At 35.3% G+C, this 18,586-nt stretch overlaps 1 protein-coding gene across 1 annotated transcript in view; it reads left to right on the top strand.

The window, feature by feature from the left end:
* CDH12 (cadherin 12) overlaps window positions 1-18,586 on the top strand; it is a 403,563-nt gene that overhangs the window by 281,923 nt on the left and 103,054 nt on the right. Inside the window, exon 4 of the mRNA XM_063085931.1 lies at window positions 17,272-17,391. Coding sequence (XP_062942001.1) covers window positions 17,272-17,391 — 120 coding nt within the window. The remainder of the gene's footprint in view (window positions 1-17,271; window positions 17,392-18,586) is intronic.

Here is an 18,586-nt window from a genome sequence, read left to right as displayed (position 1 = left end):
ATGTTGCTTTATAATCTATTTTTGGTTTGTGGGAGATACCCATTATCTATCTTGAATTTCTAAATCAATAAATCATGAAGTATCAAAATACATCTGAAATCAGGGCCTAGCTATGAGATCAATTTCCACCTACATTTGCTGTGTCAAAATATGGGTTACAATGGTGCTAGATTTTTAAATAAGATTAAAAGAAAAAGATCCAGTCCTCAATATTTATTACTCATATTTGATCTTAGGTATGTGTAGCTACTTTGAAAATTTCTTGTTACTTTATAAGTATTCAGTTAATTTGAAATTCCCTGTTATACATATAGATCCATTAGTAATCATTTAGTACCAGAAAAGCTAAAATGTTAAAAAAGATACTGTTTAACTAAATAACTACTTTGTTATGTGAATTTAAAAAAAATGAGTAGCATATTTCTAAAAACCTCAATACCAGATTTTAAAGAGCAAAGTAGGAAAAAAAAAAAAGAGAGAGAGAGAGAAAGAGATTTTTGTACCAAGTCAACCAAACAAAGTGGAGCAGTTTAGTTGTTTTATGAAGAGCTCCTGTGTTCCCCAGAAGTTGTCCAGAGTAGTGGAAATGAGCAAAGGGTTTGGTGTCAACCGCCTGAGTTTGCCCCAGCTTCACCATTTACCAAAATTCATGACTTTGGGCAACCTGCTTTATTATCTAAGTGCCAGTTCAGCATTGGCTAAACTGATGTGAATTACAGAAGGTAGGATGGATTTGAGCATTAAAGGTAATAAGACGTAAAAAATGTGTTACATAATGTTTGACACATCATAGTAGCCCCATATATATTAATTATTGTGCTCCAGACCTGTTTTAGAAAAGAAGAGGGGGCTGCAGATAAGAATTCTTTTCTGAGTTCCCATGCTGTGGATTGGATGTTCCCCCAAACCTCACTGAGACTTAATCCCCACTGTGACAGTGTTAAGAGGGTGGGGAATCCTTCTATGGTAACTAAAAGGTAGGGCCTTGAAGAGGTGATGAGACTGTGAGGACTGTGCCCTAGTGAATGGATTAATACATCAATGGTTTAACAATGGTCATGGGCACGGTTCTGATAGCTTTAAAAGGAGAGCAGGGGAGAAGCTCTCTTTCTCTCTAGCTCCAAGATCCTGCACTGCTGTTGCCACCAATAAAGCCTTCACTAGATGTGTTCCCTGGACTTTGGATTTCCCAGCCTTTGAAACTGTAAGCAACAAATATTATTTCTTCATGAATTACCCAGTTTCAAGTATATCTGTTACAAGCAACAGAAATGGACTGATACATCCACCAAAGAAATCATAAAGTAAAGTTTTTTGAATACTATGTTTAAAGGCAGATTTTCTTCTCTTTTTGTTTTGTTTGCTTCTTTATTTTGCCGTATACTCAGTTCAGTGCAGTGCAGTGTTGTCTGCTACAGCAGTAGTCAATTAAATATGTATCTTACAGCCAGCCACTGTAAAAGCAGATGGGGGTTCCTGCAGTTTTTGTGCTCTGAAAATTATATGAAAGGCTCAAGTTTGCACTTCAGTGTAAAATCATACCTTTCAGAGCAAGAAATAAAAGCCTGTGTCTATGAAGCTTTCTTTCCCAACATGCAAAATGCTAAGAGTCGGGGGTTCACTGGGATCCTGCTTTCTATTACTTACAATTCATAGTCTGTGTATAAAATGTCTGTGTATTAAAAAAAAAATTAAGCCAAATAATGAAAAAAGTAATATAAAGCATTGCATGAAGAGCAACTGAGTCCTAGGACAACCCCATCAACGGTCAAGTCCCAGCTTAGTGCCACAGACTAAAAAAGTCACAGACTAGAAGGAAGCCACAATTCTGGTCATGACTCCAGTGGAAGTAAACCAACAGATTCTATAGAAAAGATAATAAAGGAAACTACAGAAAGCAGCAGTATTGATTGAGGAGTAAGATGATTTAAGACAAATATGACTGTTTGAGTCATAAGTACTCATCGAGGTGGGATTTAGGGAACAGACCAAACAGCTACCCAGACTTCCCAGCCATGGCACCCTGTATCTGAATGTGGTCCCAGACTCAGTGCCCTAAGAAGAGGAGAACTTGGAACTGAACCTCAGTCCCAGCATGCATTAAAAACTCTGGATTTCCATGGGAATTTCTGGCCAGCTGCTAAATTAGTGCAGGCAAGGACATCAAAACCTTTCCTGAAATTTATCTTCTCACAGCTTCTTTTTTAAGACTACTCACCCACAATTTGTAATTGTACCAGGAAAAATTGCCCTTCACCAAGTTTTCAATCTGCCTTTTAAATCAAAAATGAATCGAATTCATGACTTTAATATTCTGAACCCTCTTGTGCTCTTGGAGCATTATCTCCTGCTGTGGCCACTTTTCATTAGGTCTCTTTTCTGTCTCTTCAGCTGAGTCATAAAACAAATTCATGGGTAACCCCATCTAGCTATAACTCTCCCTTAGACTTTTAATCCCTTTTTATCTTTAATCTGCACTGTATTTTATTGCTGGCTTACAACTTGAAAGCATTTTAAAAAATACTATATATAAAAGTTCCATATAATGATATATTCACCAAAATATTGAAAAAATAAAACCTTTTAGTATAATGGGAGAAGCTTCATGATAAATGGTGAAATTATAAATTAATTAATTAAGAACTCTTTCTTTCATTTGGAAATAATGGTATAGTTAATTCTACTTTTGTCATCAAACATTCATGTTAAAATAGCACCAAAATATTTTTAACTACTATCAGTAAAAGAAACGCCTCTCAACTACCTGCATCTATTATGCAGTTTCTAGGTTTAGTTCAAGATTTCATGTAGTATGCATCAAAATTATACTTTAATGATACAATGGTTCTTTTCTTTCTTTTTACGTGCTACTCTGAGAAGTTTAAAGAGGTTAATAAATTGTATAGTCCATTTTGTGTTGCTATAACAGAACTACCTGAGATTGGGTAATTTATAAGGAAAAGAGGTTTATTTGGCTTATGATTCTGAGACAGCTGCATCTGGCATGGGCCTCAGACTGCTTCTACTCATGGTGGAAAGTGGCAGGGAGCCAGCAGGTATGAGCAGATCACATGTGAGAGGAAGCAAAAGAGAGAGAGAGAGAGAGGAGGTGCCAGGGTCCTTTAAACAACCATCTCTCACAGGAACTAATAGAGGGAGATCTCACTCACTACCCCTCCTCCCCCAGGGAGAGCATTAATCCATTCATGAGGGATCTGCCCCCATGATTCAATCAGTTTCCAACACTGCCACATTGGAGATCAGATTTCAACATGAGTTTTGGAGGGGACAACCCATCCTATCAGATAGTGATAATGCATAAGTTTTTGTTCATTTTGGTGAACTTTGAAACTGATGCCCAACTTTCAAATATTTTTCTTATAATGTGAAAATTTAAATCACCATGAGAATAATTATATAATGTAACTTCTTCAAATTCAAATCTTTGGTTTCATTCTCAAGAGAGAAACTTATGTGAAATCAAAACTTGACAGCATTATGAAATGAAGATGAACAAATCCATCAAAGTTTAATTTCAGCAACTATCAATACAATTAGTCTTTTTGGCTAGAATCACAACACACATCTGCACAGATGAATCTAAAAATGTCTTCCAAACCTCCTATTTTATAGATGAAGGAACTAATATCAGATTAATGGATTGGGAAAATTTGGATCAGAAGGCATGTGAAATATAGCAAAGTTTAAATTTTGTTTAGCTACAGTGAACTTCTGCCTTAATTAATTAATTACAACAAATGTAACAAAACAAATAGGTTTTCAAGTTTTTTGTTTTTGTAACAATTACTAAACCAAACCTCACACTGGTTCACTGTAGCATTTAACCACAGACAAAACCTTAATACTAACTCACAGTTCTTATACACAAATAACACACCTTTCTCTATTAGGTAAGATGATTCGAACAGTAATGTGTACACTTCTTACTGATATGTCCATCTTTGTAGCCAGACATTCCTTGTGCAGATTCATGAACACTTTTGCAAGTATTGCAAAGCCATGTGACATCATTATGCCTTTGAATGTGTGAAATAATCAATATTCAAGGTCACTTGGTTCCAGCTAAAGTGAACTGCTATAAAGAGTTCTAGAACTTTATTATATTGGGTCTTCCACACATATGATTCAGACTTTGCTCTTATGAAAGTTTATTTTCTTCCTGAAAACTGAAAGTAGGATTGTAAATTCTTCTGTAGACTTAGCAGAGTTTGAAGTGTCAGTATTGCAAATATGCTGGTAATTGATTTCTTGTTTTATTTTGCCACTGGTCTTAAGCATTCTCAAGACACTTTTGATTTGGAGCTGCTTCTGTGATTTCTGTAACAGACAGCAAAGCAGCATTACTGTCAAAACTACTGACAGGAAAAGACACTGAGCCTTTTGGCTGAGTCAAGAAATGTAAAGCCCTTATTGAAAACTTCTAACATCAGCTGATCAAAAATGTTTTCTTAGGCAGACTCATTTGTTTCTTTATTAACTTACACAACAAACACGTATTAAGTACCTATTAGGTACCAAGCACCATAGTAGCTTCCAATATGAGAGACAGAGAGAAGGAGGGAGGGAGGGAGGGAGAGAAAGAGGGATCACTCTCTAGGTGGCACTTGCAGCCTGGTGGAAGAGACAGAGGGAAATGAGTGAGAGGAAACAAGGCACTGTGAAGGTACAGAAATAAGTGTCTGAAAGAGGAGCTATTGAGGCCAGTCTTTAAAATGGGCTAAAGTTCAGCTGGGTGAAAAAGGACATTTCTGATATCCATGACAGCATGTATAAAGAGCAGAATATTAAGAAGGACTATGTCTTAAGGAGCTATTATTCTACTGAGACTACAGGGAGTTGACAGAGAGCAGGGCAAGAGGTGAAGCTGGAAATGACAGATTCACAAAGAACATTTGAGATAGAGCTGAGAACAAAATCAGATTTACATTTTTGAAAGACAAATATGACTGATGTATGTAGGGTGGATGGTAGTTGTTAAGACAGGCAACACTTGGATTATTAAGTATCATAACACTATAATCCAGGTGAGAAACACTAACATTTCAAATAAAACTAGTAGCAGAATGGAGAGGAAAGATATACTTTAGCAATGTTTAGTCAATGAAAGATACTGAATTAGATGTAAAGAATAAGTGCTAAAAAAAGTTTAGAATGTACATAAGAAACTGGATTTATCTTGGTCTAGTTAACTGTCAGTTTTGCTATTTAAGCAACTGAAAAATATAAATTATGATCAGGATCTAGTCACTGGCACTTTAGGGCTAATATGAAAAAGACTGTAGAGTTAGGCATGTAGAGTGAGAGACAAAATCTGGGGTGCATAAACCTTTAAAGGGCAAAGAAAGGAAGAGGAATCTTTATAGAAGACTAAGTGATTATCAGAGAAACAAGGATAGAGCCAAAAGTAAATGATGTTGAGGAAACCATAAAAGGAGACAACTCAAAGAAAGAGATGTGGATTAACCATTTAAATGTCCCAAGGAAGACATTTAAACAGTTGATCCCATGAGAGAAAGGTGCTCCAATTAATCAGAAGCAGTATTGGAAAGCTAAAGGACAGGCCCCAAATGCTCTTAGTAGATGGTAGAATTAGGCTCAAGGAAAAGCAAGATTTCAATTAAGGCAAGTCACCGATGGAAGCATTCTATGAAAGTGTAACATTGAGGACAGTTTGTCTCCAGTTCTTCCACTGGTAAAATGGATTGTGGAAAGTGACTGAGTGTCAAAAGTAGTGGAAGAAACAAGAAGGTGGTGATTCATATAGATAGCTAAATTTAGATTTTGCTAACTGCTATGACCTAAATGTTTGTCGCCTCCAAAGCTCGTGTGGAACTTAATCCCCAATATGGTATTTGAAAGGCGGAGCCTTTAAGAGGTGATCGGATCATGAGAACTATGCTCTCATGAATGGATTAATTGACTGATTAATTAATGAGCTAATGACTCAATGTATTTTCACTGGTGTGGACTCGTGGCTTTATAAGGAGAGCACAAGAACGCTCTTGTCATCCTTGCCATGTGATTATCAGTATCACCACAGGACACCATAGGCAGTCCCCACCAGGAAGAAAGCCCTCAGCCGAAGTGTCCCCTAGACCCTGAACTTCCCAGACTCCAAAACTGTAAAAAATGAATTTTGTTCTCATAAATTACCCAATGCCAAGTATTTTGTTGTCAGTGATAGAAAACAGACTAATATACTTACACTTCATGAAATTCAGTTATATGTTTCCAATTCTTAGATAAGAAACTCAGAGTTGTTACCCAAAAATTAAATGGCAGAACTCTAATTTTTGTTGGACAGTATGTAAAGTAAATTTTCTAGAGAGAAGGTTTGGAGAAGCTGAGTAGTTAAATTTTAGAATGAAAAAAAAAAAAAGAAAGAAAGAAAGAAAAAGGACAACAAACCAAACAGTCTTGAAGTTCAGAGTAGAATTCACAGCACTTTGAAGGTTTTGGACAGAACAGTACAATAATGTGTTCAAAACCGTGTAAACAAAAGATTAATCTGCAGTAGCAAAAAAGTTATTTGGAAATAGTTCAGCTACAATTCTGTTTTACATTGTATAACAAATTACTGGAGATATAAGGACATTCTACCCTTTCACAAAAAAGTTGAAGAATTTTAATGATTTTCATGAGGGCTCACTATGTGTCAGTTATGCTAAGCAATTTACATGGATTTTCTCATGAAATAGTGCATAAATAATGTTCTGACTACTAGGAGGTTCTGACCCTTTTCACAGTTTCAGTTACCTACAATCAACCACAGTATGAAAATACTAAGTGGAAAATTCCAGAAATAAAAAAATCATATGTTTTAAATTGCACTTCATTCTGAGTAGTGTGATGAATCTCACACCATCCTACTCCCTCCTGCTCAGTATGTGAATCACCCATTTGTCCAGTAGATCCACTCTGTAGATGCTGCTCTCCCATGAGTCACTTAGTAGCCTGCTCGATTATCTGAGCTGCTGTCGTTGTATTGCTGGACTTGTGTTCAAGTGATCCTTATTTTACTTAATAATGGCCCCAAAGTGCAAGAGCAGTGATGCTGGCAATTTGGATGTGCCAAAGAGAAGCCATAAAGTGCTTCCTTGAAGTGCAAGGATGAAAGTTCTCAACTTACGAAAATAAAAATTGTATGCTGAGGTGTCTGTGACCAGTAAGAACAGATTTTCTGAGAGTAAATTGCATAGAAGGAAAAATAAATATGCTAGTTTTGCTGCTACACCTCAAACAGTAAAAGTTACAGCCATAGTGTGTGATAAATGCTTAGTTAAGATGAAAAATATATTAAATTTGTGGGCGGAAGACACGAACAGAAACGTGTTCCAATTGAAGGCAACATCTTGCACCAGATTAACTTAATCTTAATTAAGTTAAACTTTATCATAGGCATGTATGTACAGGAAAAATCATAGTACAAACAGGGTTTGGTACTATCTGAGGTTTTATGCATCACTGGGGGTCTTGGACATATCTCCCATGATAAGTGGGGACTACTGTATTTATACTCCCACATTAGAATTGAAGCATGTAACAGTGGCTTAGAGTATTAAAGTGATTTCCCCAAATTTTGTTAATTTGGAAGTAACAAAAAAATCCCAATCCAAATTCAAGTATAAAATAGCACAGAAAAGAGGATTTATGGCCCCAATCATCAAAATTACTGGAGGTTGAACTTCAGGAAGGTTTAACTGAGTTTCCTCATTCCCTTTCCTGTGGTTTTGAAGTCTGTGGTCTCTTGAGTGTGACTGTCTCCAGGTAAGTTTTCCCCAAGGTGTTGAAATGGCTATAGCAATTCCAGACATCTGCACTCCAGTATCGAGAGAAAAAGAGAGCATTTCCTAGAAGGTTCCAGCACACATCTCCCATGATTTCACTGGCTTGAAATGGGTCACATTTATAATAATTCTTAAACTTGGGCCAATTTTCTTCATGAATTAAACTTATGAAATACATGGATGTGTGACAGAGATGGTGATATATAAATACATATATGGGTACTTTGTAAGATTAGGTGGGATTAATTTTTGGAGGCATTACCACATCGTTCACTAAAACTACATTATTATCATTACAGAATTGAAATACCTTGCACAAGATGATATATCTATTTAATTACAGAGTTGGTTCTAGGATTCAGTATTTTGACTTCTAATCTACATGCACACTCTATATACCTATATATTAAATGCACATATAAATTTTTCTCCTTTTACTAAAACCAGATAGAGAGACAGACAGATACGTGAATAGGGAGATAGATGGATAGACAGATAAATGCATACATACCTACGTACTTAATCTTACCCTTAACATGGCAGAATCAACTGACCAAATCAAAACAAATAATGTTAGGTATGTGTTTATGTAAGGTGTATATTTAATAAACTCTTATTAGTCACAGGCTGATTCTTCACACCTACATTCATTTGAATCAAAAGTGATTTCTTTATCCTTTAAGAATATGATACTACTACTCTGTGACTAGGCTGAGTAGGGTTGGGGTGGAAGAAAGAGAAAAAAAAAGTTGCCTGGTCTGAGCCTGAAAGTACAGTTCAAGGGGCATAACTTCTACTCTGGGGAATTTTTATTACATATGTTTAGTTTAAAGGTTCTGATTATTTCAGGCAGATTTAATAAATGTACATTTTTTTTTTCTTTCTTGGGTCTCTAACACAATGGACCTATGCTGTCATAAGCAACTTGTTTGCATTTTAATATATTTTAAATTCACATCTCAAAATTGCCTTTTTTTCTAACACACAGGAGATAAAATTCAATCAGTATCTGAATACTGAGGGGTGGGAGTTGAGGAAAGGTCTTATGCTATTGTTGCATTTTTAGAAGTTGTCACCCTTTGTCTGGTGCAGAAGAACAGAAAGTGAGTATGTATGTATGTGTTATATCTTATATGCAGTTAAATAGCACATATTATTTAGTAAACTCTATTAGAATTTCTTTACAAATTTTGACTTATTTAATACCTCTAGAAAATGGATGTTATTTTTCTTACCTTTTTTTGTGAAAAACTAAAGCTGATATAAATTTGCTTGAGGTTACATAGTTGGCTAGTGGTCAATCTAGGAATCAAACCTGGGCACTCAGGCTCTGGAGACAAAGATTACAGTCATAATGACAAGCTGGGCAGCCTCTCCTAATTGGTAAACTACTCTAAGAGAATTGCAGAACTGGGCTTCTCAGCTCTGCCTACTCATTAGACTCATCTGCAGAAAGTGAAAAAATTTCTTATAACTGGCACACTCAAGAACAACCAAATTAAACTTGCTGATGGAAGCACGAGAATTGGTGTTCTTAATAATTCTTGCAGATACCTTATATTCAACACTGGTTGAAGATAAAGAGGATGCAGGAGCCATTTACAAGCACAAGGAGAAAACAGGAAGAAGATCCACAGAAAGAAGCTAAGAGCCCAGTGTTCATGAGCAGTGCAGTAAAATCTAATGTAAAATTGATTAGACTCCATTACTTTAAATACTGAATTCACCTGCTGAGCATCTATGTGTAATTAAACTCTGGTTTAACAGACTGCATTGTCTTAGTCTGTTTTGTGCTGCTACAACATAATACGTGAGACTGGGTAATTTATAATGAATAGAAATTTATTTGGCTCACGTTTCTGGAGGCTGGAAAGTCTAAGATCAAGGGGCCACTTGTGGTGAGGGCCTTCTTGCTGTGTCATCCCATGGTGGAAAGTGGAAGGGCAAGTGAGCATGCACAAGAGAGAAAAATCACCCTTCTCTGATTTTTTTGTTCTATCCTGGCCCCCAGCTGATCTGATGGTGCCTGCCCACACTGAGGGCAGATCTTCCCCACTCAGTCCATTGACTCACATGCCAATGTCTTGTGGAAACACCCTGACAGACACACCCAGAAGTAATGCTTTTTCAGTCATTTAGCTATTCCTTAATCCAGTCAAGTTGACAACTAAAATTGACCATCACAAGTCTACCTCTTATCAAATAGGTATCCATATACATATCCCTAAGCCATACTTAATCTTCAAATATAGACAATAACAATGTAACAGCTCCCCCTAACATGCTACAACTATCTGGTATACAATTAAAAACGCACTAATCCTTTATTCAGAAGAGGAGTTCAAGTCCTTGGTGATGTTTACTCGTCTCCTGATATCTCATAACTTAAATAGTATGATGAAAAATTACCAATATTTAAATACTGTTATGGAGTCAATATATCTTATGCTACATGATAAAGGAACAAGAGAGGAACAAAAGCAAGATATCTGCTTAATATACATGTATACACACACAAACATATTCTTACCAAAATAGGGAGGAAATACTCATGATAATTACAGTCTTCATTTATGTAACTGGTCGTGTGGTCATAGCTGGCATTTATAAATCCCTTCTACTACACATTCTGTATACCCTTTACCTTCAGGAAACACTTTAGCTGGTCATGAGTGATTCAAACCTTCTTTCCTTAAGGGTCTGCACATAATCCTGCCTAGATTAGGTTGTCATAATTTCCCATTGACCTTAATCACAGGGCATGGTAATACTAAGAAAGATTGAAGGGATTTCCTGTGTTCCAGACATACTCTTTCTTACCTTCATTGTGGAGTAGCAGTCAATTTCCACTGTATAGTTCATACCAAGCACTCCAGCCAACACTGTAACTCTCTTCTTAGCCTGTTGACTCGGAGGCACAAGGAGCTTAAAATTCTAGGTAGCAGTTCATTGGAATCACTGTTCAATGGAATCACTGTTAAGTCTCCTGGTGGCAGCATTACTCCCTCTGGAACTAAGACCTCTAGGCCAACAGACCATAAAGTTGCTGGAACAGGAAGCAAAATTTTTGCAAGTGGGTTTCTCGTGGTGATTGTTACCACTTCCGTGTCCACCCCTTAATTCCCGGACCTGTAAATCCTGCCTATGAGGAAAACGGGGCCATATATTGAACTCTGATTCAGAGTAGATAACAGAAAACTTCAGTGTGGGTAATTTACAACAAATAAAGTGTATTTTTGTACAGTTTTGGAGGCTGGGAAGTCCAAGGTTGAGGGGTCAGCATGTTGCAAGGGTCTTCTTGCTGCATCATCCCATGGTGGGAGATAGAAGAGAATAGAGGATGCGCACTTGAGGAAATTGTGTTTCCTCTGTCTTTTTTATTCTCTCCAGACTCTCCTCTGTTTAGATGATGTTTACCCACATTGAGGGTAGATCTTACCTGCTTAGTGTACTAACTCACATGCCAATCTCCTCTGGAAACACAATAACAGATGTACACAAACATCGTGCTTTACCAGTTCTCTAGGTATTCCTTAGTTCAGTCCAGTTGACACCTAAAATTAACTGTCACATCCATGTGTTAATGTCTTATAGTATTTCATTTCTTTGTAGCATCTTGCACTTGTGTACACACACACACATCCTCTTTCTCTATCTGACTAGACAATAAAAACCTTTCTTCTTTACATTTCTGTGCTGCTTAGTGCCTTCTTTATGTAATACAATATAATATTTTGCAATTTTACTTGAAAAAATTTCAATTTTCTTTTGCAATTATATTTGAAAATAAATTTCAGTGTATTTATCATTGTATATTTTCCTAGCTCTATCTTATCTCTAGATTATGATGCAGTGTATACATAAGGCAAAAACACTTGAAATTTCTCCCTCTTTTTCCTGTCACATGCATTAGTCCTGAGAAAGATTAACATTATTTAGCAAATAAATTTGTATTAACTTTCCTCTGGTATGCATTCCATATGTTGGTCAAATCTTTTTTTTTTGGCCTATGAAATTATGTTTAATGTATTGCCACTTGTTTTTGGTTCTGCTTTCTGAAGTAAGAACAGCGATGTTCCTTAGAAATTCAAGACCATCTGAACTTAATATTAAAAGTAACTGTAAAGATCATAACCAGCTGTCAGGTCACCCATTTGCAGAACTGTGTGCATTGTATTTGTGTCTTATGTGCGTAAAGATGGGTACTATAAATATATAATCCACAAATATTTATTTGGGACTTCCTTCATGTCAAATCTGTGCTAAGGGCTGTGTGTACAAAGATAAACATGTAAGGTTGTGTGCAAAGATAAATATGTCAGAATGCTAATGTAAAAGATTTTGTGATTTAGTAAGAAGGAAACATGATGTACTAAATTAAAAAAGTATAAAAGTATGATGCGAGTTCAGAGGAGTAAACAAAATGTCTCTGCTTGGGAGCAGAAAAGCAGGGGTTCAACAGAAGTGAGACACAGCTGGGACATCAAAGGGCAAATAGCCTCCTGGTGGCAGGATAAGGGGGCAAGAGCACAAAGGCATGAAAGAGCCACATCATAAACCGTAGATAAGTATGAGCAGTCATGGCATGGGGGCTCTGGAGGCACAGTTAGTATCTGGTCTGGAAGGAACATTTGAAACCCATGCATGTCACACTATGCATAACACAGTGATGAGTTTAGATGATTTTCTGTAAATAGAAATAAAAAAAAAAACCCTTAGAGATTTATTTGTGTTTGTTTTATTTTTTAAAAATTGTAACCTTTTTCAATCAAGGAATAATATGATCAACTTTGTGTGCTGAATCAATGATTTTTATGCTTCTGTTTAAAACAAAAACCAAGCAAACAAACAAACAAAAGCTGGAGGAGAGAGCAGTTGAGATGCCTTTTAACTTGGCAATTGTGAGGAGGTGAGGACTCAAACCTGTCGGTGCAGGATGATAAAAAGTAAGAACGTATTCAATGAATAGGAATATTCTTCATCTGGAAAATTTAATTAAAAATGTTCTACAGAAGCCTGACATTACATATAATCTACTTATATTATTTGTGTATTTCTATCAAAGCTATTTAATGCCATTAATGCAAATAATACATAAAATATAAAACTGCCATGCTAGAAGTGGCATTTGACAGAATAAGTAATTATATAACATATGTGTTTTTTATTGTACATTGAGAATAGTACCTGATGCATGGTGGACACTCCTGAATATTTATTGATTAAAAGAAGAAATGAAGGATTCAACAAGTTAATGACTACCTGAAATTGTGAGTTAGTAGAGTTCAGTTCTACTTCTACCTTACTACCATTTTGAGTAAGAATGTCATGTATAGTATCAATAAGAATGATTTTAACACTACCGTCTTAGTCTATTTTGTGTTGCTATAACAGAACACCAGCGACTGGGATATATATGCATGTTTGTGCATATATATGTATATTTATATGTGTATGCGTATCTGTATATATATATGTCTGTGTGTGTATATAAAGAAACTTATTTCTCACAATTCTGGAGGCTGGGAAGTCCAATATGAAGGTGCTGGCATTTGTTGAGGAACTTTTGGCTTTGTCATCTCATGGAGAGAGAGCAAGAGAGGAAGGACACCTAACTCATCCTTTTCATCAGGAACCCACTCCTGTGATAACTAACCCACTCCCACAATAACTGTGTTAATCTGTTCATTAGGGCAGTGCCCTCTTGACTTAGTCACCTCTTCAAAGGTCTCACCTTCCAACACTTGTATTGGGGATTAAGTTTCCCACACATGCTTTTGGGGGGACACGTTTCAAAACATAGCACTGGCCTTCAATTTTGGGTTGTAAAATTTAAATGTTATGCCAGATGATTTTTAAAATCCATTCTAAGCCTTGATAATATTAATCTTACTTAAATCAGATAAATAAAGCATGATTATCACATGTCTTATGTGCAAGCAGAAGCAAGCCCTGTGTAGTTCCATTATGAAAGCCAGCTGGTTTGCTTGTTATAGGATCGAGAACCCAATTACTCATTGTATAGAATTTAGGAAGAAGAGAGAGTAAAAACCACCTAATCTCACCGAACACAGCTAAAGAATAATAATTTTAAGATACGTATACCAGGGAGGATTTGGTAAGGAGACAGAAAAATGAACCACTCTGTATATTGATAAAATTAAAAAAAAGATATGTATACCATATGTACACACCTAGATAAACATACACACAAAGCAAAACCATTTAAAGTGACCACATAAAATTCAAACTAAATCAAAATAAACTAGTAAATACTCTTTCAATAAATATGTATAATACATAAAAGAAAAATGGGTTAACAATATAAGTACAGTGTGTGTAATCCTACACACACACAAAAGGTAGAAATGACCAAAACACATAAGGTGCTGAGTTCACACATAGCATGAAAAATACATATGAGAACAATAAAGAACGGTGAAAATGCTAGAAAACGTACCCCGTTGATAGAAATGTAAATTAGAGCAATCTTTTGGTAGACAACTTGACAATATCTATCAACATGTTAAATTCATGTTTTCTGACCCATCTATTTCAATTGTTAGAATTTACCAATTGCAGAATTTTTGTAATAGAGAAAATAAAATCCTTTAATCAAAGTGTTAACTAAAAGGAGATTGGTTAAAAATGGTGAAGTACATTTTCACGTGCCTTCATAATATGTTTATTCGACATGTCATTTAATGAGTAAAGTAATATTCAGTAAATTACACTGGAAAACAACAGAATTTAATCAGAGGTGAAAATATCATGTAAATCAAATCATCATTATAAACTATAAAATTTTAAAAACTACTACATACTTTGTCGCATTTTTGCTCAATATATGTTCCTTTAGTAAGGCTTTCATGTAATTTTGATTTAATGCATTTGCATCCTACAATAATTAGAAATTGTGTGCAAATGTATTAAAGTTTTGTTTTGTACTGGGAAGAAAAAAATAGAATGTATGACTAGTTCTATCTGTTTCATGTAAATAAAAATTGAAATATAGGTTAGTGGGTAAGTAGATAGATAGTAATAATGAGATAAAGATAAGTCAATGCTGGAGGGAGAGCTAAATTCTAGAATTGTTCTCATGAGCATTTTCTCCATCACCTCCCTTTCCTCAGGACCTTTTCATACCTACAGCTGTCTCTGTGTGAAATAAGCTTTTCTCAAAAAACCTCATAGAAGCAGAGAGTGGATGGTCGTCACCAGGGGCGGTGGGGGAAGGGGAGAAGCAGGTTGGAGACATCGTGGTCAAAGAATACAAAAGTTTATGTAAATTTGTTACTTAGTACGTAAATTTGTTATTAAATATTTTTTGTTTACAACTGTTTTTATTTCCTATTTGTTACTAAATATAATACTGTTTTTTTCTTCAAGTGTATCCAGAGAATAGAACAATTCATAGCTTTTTAACTGCAATATTTATATTTAGAATTGGGCAGTATTTAATATTTGTAGAGTTTGCATATATAACATGTGTGGTAGGGACAGCAAAGATCCAGGTGAGGACTCTTGGGGAAAAAGTCACTTCTGGGAAAAGGGAAATTAACTCTTGATAACCTTATTTGTACAGCATTAAGGAAAGTTAGTTTTGAAGAAACCTTAATACAGGTACCTAATTCATTACATAAATAAAGATTTGTCATTATGATTAACGATAGTGTAAATATTGATGATAATGTCGGTAACGATGACAGATAATATGTTACCAGTTTGGACTTCCTTGTAATGCTCACCTGCTTTTGTTTTAGAATTTTCCTGTCATGGGAAAGTCTGCTGCAACTTATTTTTCATCTGTTAATACAGCTAGAATTCACCAAAGGATCTTAAACAAAAGCATTTGGCATTGAATGTCTACAGAAAGTTATCATTTCTCACTCTCGTTACCACCCTAACACTTAATTAAAAAAAAAAATAGACGTAAACAAATGATTCATTCTTTTAGCTTTAATAGTAAACTGTTGAGACTTGGTTTATTCCACATTTGTACTGCTTTAAGAGAAAAGGCTGAATGAATAACTGAATGGAAAGGGACAAGCTTGCTTTCTCCAAACAGAGCAATTACTTTGAATGCCCCCAGGAGATTAAGAGAGTTCTGCTCATTGTATAACTTTGGATGTACAATTATATATTGGTCCCATTATGCTTATGTATTAGACCATTTTTGTTGCTTACAACAAAATACCTGGAACTGGGTAACTTATAAAGAAAACTAAATTTATTTGTTTACAGTTTCAGAGGCTAGGAAGTTCAAAATCCAGGGAACACACATATGGTTAGTCTTTTTTGGTCTCACATGGCGGAAAATGGCAGAGCAGAGAGAGACTAACCTCTCATGAACTCTCCTTTTAAAGCCCTCAGAACCATGCCCATGACCACCATTATTAATGCATTCACTACTCCCTGGTCCTACAATCAATCACCTCTTCAAGGCCCCACCTTTCAATTACCATAATAGGATTTCTCACCCTCAACAGTTACAGTGGGGATTAAGCTGTGGGGGGACATTAAACCCAAAGCAGCTCAGTAGATTTCCTTCTAACCCTCAACCACATGCTGATTTTATTTGTTACAAGTTTTGATACTTTTGATTTTACTGTGTTCTGAATTCAGAATAGTAACATGGAACAGATGTTAGGAACAGATACTTAAAAAGTTCCTAGAAACTGACTTAAATATGATTATGAGTAGATAAGAGAAAAATTCAGGAAAAAGAAAACTTTCTTCAATTTCTCTTAATACGTAAAAAATATCCCTAAGTGTCAGAGAGAGAGAGAGAGAGAGAGAGAGAGAGAGAGAGAGAGAGAGGGAGAGAGAGAGAGGGAGAGAGAGATAAAGGGTGCAGATAATTTGTATTATCTGTAGTGCTTGCCTATGTCAGTGAATTTTTAGATTAATTCTATCTTGAGGCAGAGTTGCTCCTGCAGGCACATTTGCAATTATTTATGGTTCCTCAATTTCTCAAATATTCTTTTCTAATTAATGTCTTCCTAACATTAGTACACAGACGTTGATTTTAAATTGCAATTGCAAATTAGTAACACCCTCTGAAGTTCAGCAAGCCTCTAAATCTTTGCACTTCCCTATTGATGCCCTAATCATGAAATTAAAGCATCAATAGTAGGCAGATGAGCTAATGTTAAGTGGTGTCCATGTTTTCTTTGGTGTGCAAATCAATAAAGCTGTCTTAATGACTTTCAGTTCAATGATCTAGCTCCTGGAAATGAACATAGCTTCTAAAATAGATATTTAAAATATGTCATTTGCACTACAGCTATATTGTTGCCCAACATTTTGGTTATAATGGTTAAATTATCTTCATGACATCATATACTCAGGACATTTCTGAGAAATGTCAAATTCCAAAGGAAAATATAGTCCAGCAGATAATACACATGACCTTGAACTCTGTAAAATAAAAATGCTAAAGTTATATTGTTTTATTTTTCAGGTGCATATGTGCTCCAGGTCAAAGCCACAGATGCAGATGACCCGACCTATGGAAACAGTGCCAGAGTCGTTTACAGCATTCTTCAGGGACAGCCTTATTTCTCTATTGATCCCAAGACAGGTAAATTTTTTATTAGAGACAACATTATCATCACCCCTTCAAATATTTAAACTTTAATTAAATCTTGGCAGGGGAAATTGCCTATTCTAACAGCAATAAAGATTCAGTATGCCACACATTAAGCAAAGAAGATTGAATCTTACCCTGCTACTAAACTATTTCCTTTTCATTAAACTTTGTGTGAATATAAACATTTTCACACATATTATAAAGCCCAACTTTGTTAGTTAGAAATTCTGTGTATTATTTTAAATTTTCAAAAGTCTCCTAGTTGATTCATCTAGTTAATATAGCTTTCCATTTCAGGTTTCTTGGTTGGGTTCAATTATATTCAGTTTTTATTCTTATCAAAATATCCTGGAGCTCCTATTGCTATTTCTATAAGGATAATGGAGGTTTTGTTTAGATTAATATAGACCTATGCTTGTAGTAGGGGAAAGGAGCAACTTGATAAACTTAAAAAAACAAAATCATTGATTCTGTTGGCATGTCTTTAAAGATAGTTCTATTTCTAAATTAATAAAAATTAAATCGAAGTTTTCAAAGCCAAATATAATAAGGATAGCATAGAAAAGACAGCAGAATATGCACATCGAAGTTTTTGTATTCCCTTTTAAATAAAATGAGGTCCCCCTGTTTCAATCTGTTTTTGAATATTGAATACTTTGCTAAAGGGATTCAGCCACTTTTACCAGAGATCAAAGGAGTCATTCTATGTCAGAGGTGAAGCAGAAATTTCACAATGTGGTTATTTTATCAGCTTTTATATAGTACATTGTAATGTACTGCAAGTTGAATTTAATACTATTTATAATGTTACCTTAAAATAATATAAAAATTGTCAACATATTGGACTAATAATAAGTTACTTTTAGATTTTGTAAATTGATCTTAAAGAGCAGCATCACTTGGAAAGTTACTTATTTTAGATATCATATATGCAAATGGTCTAAATGTTTCAAAATTTATGCTTCCTAAGAAGTGTATGCCAAGATCTGGTACACCAATTAGATATAGGTTAATTAATAATTAACCACATATTAATGTTGACTAGAAACATAAAGTCTACTGATGTTCCTCAACTAAAGTGAAAGTGCTGAATCTGTAAAACGTTCTTTCAACTGAACCTACCTTTCTTGCCTAACTTCCTGCCCTCCTCATCAAGCCAACAGGGGAACAGAAGTCATCAAAGAGT

Source organism: Cynocephalus volans, chromosome 2 (genome assembly GCF_027409185.1).
Source record: "Cynocephalus volans isolate mCynVol1 chromosome 2, mCynVol1.pri, whole genome shotgun sequence".
Classification (NCBI taxonomy): Eukaryota; Metazoa; Chordata; class Mammalia; order Dermoptera; family Cynocephalidae; genus Cynocephalus; species Cynocephalus volans.
Note: the sequence above shows the minus strand (reverse complement) of the source record. Positions and strands in the feature narration are given on the sequence as shown.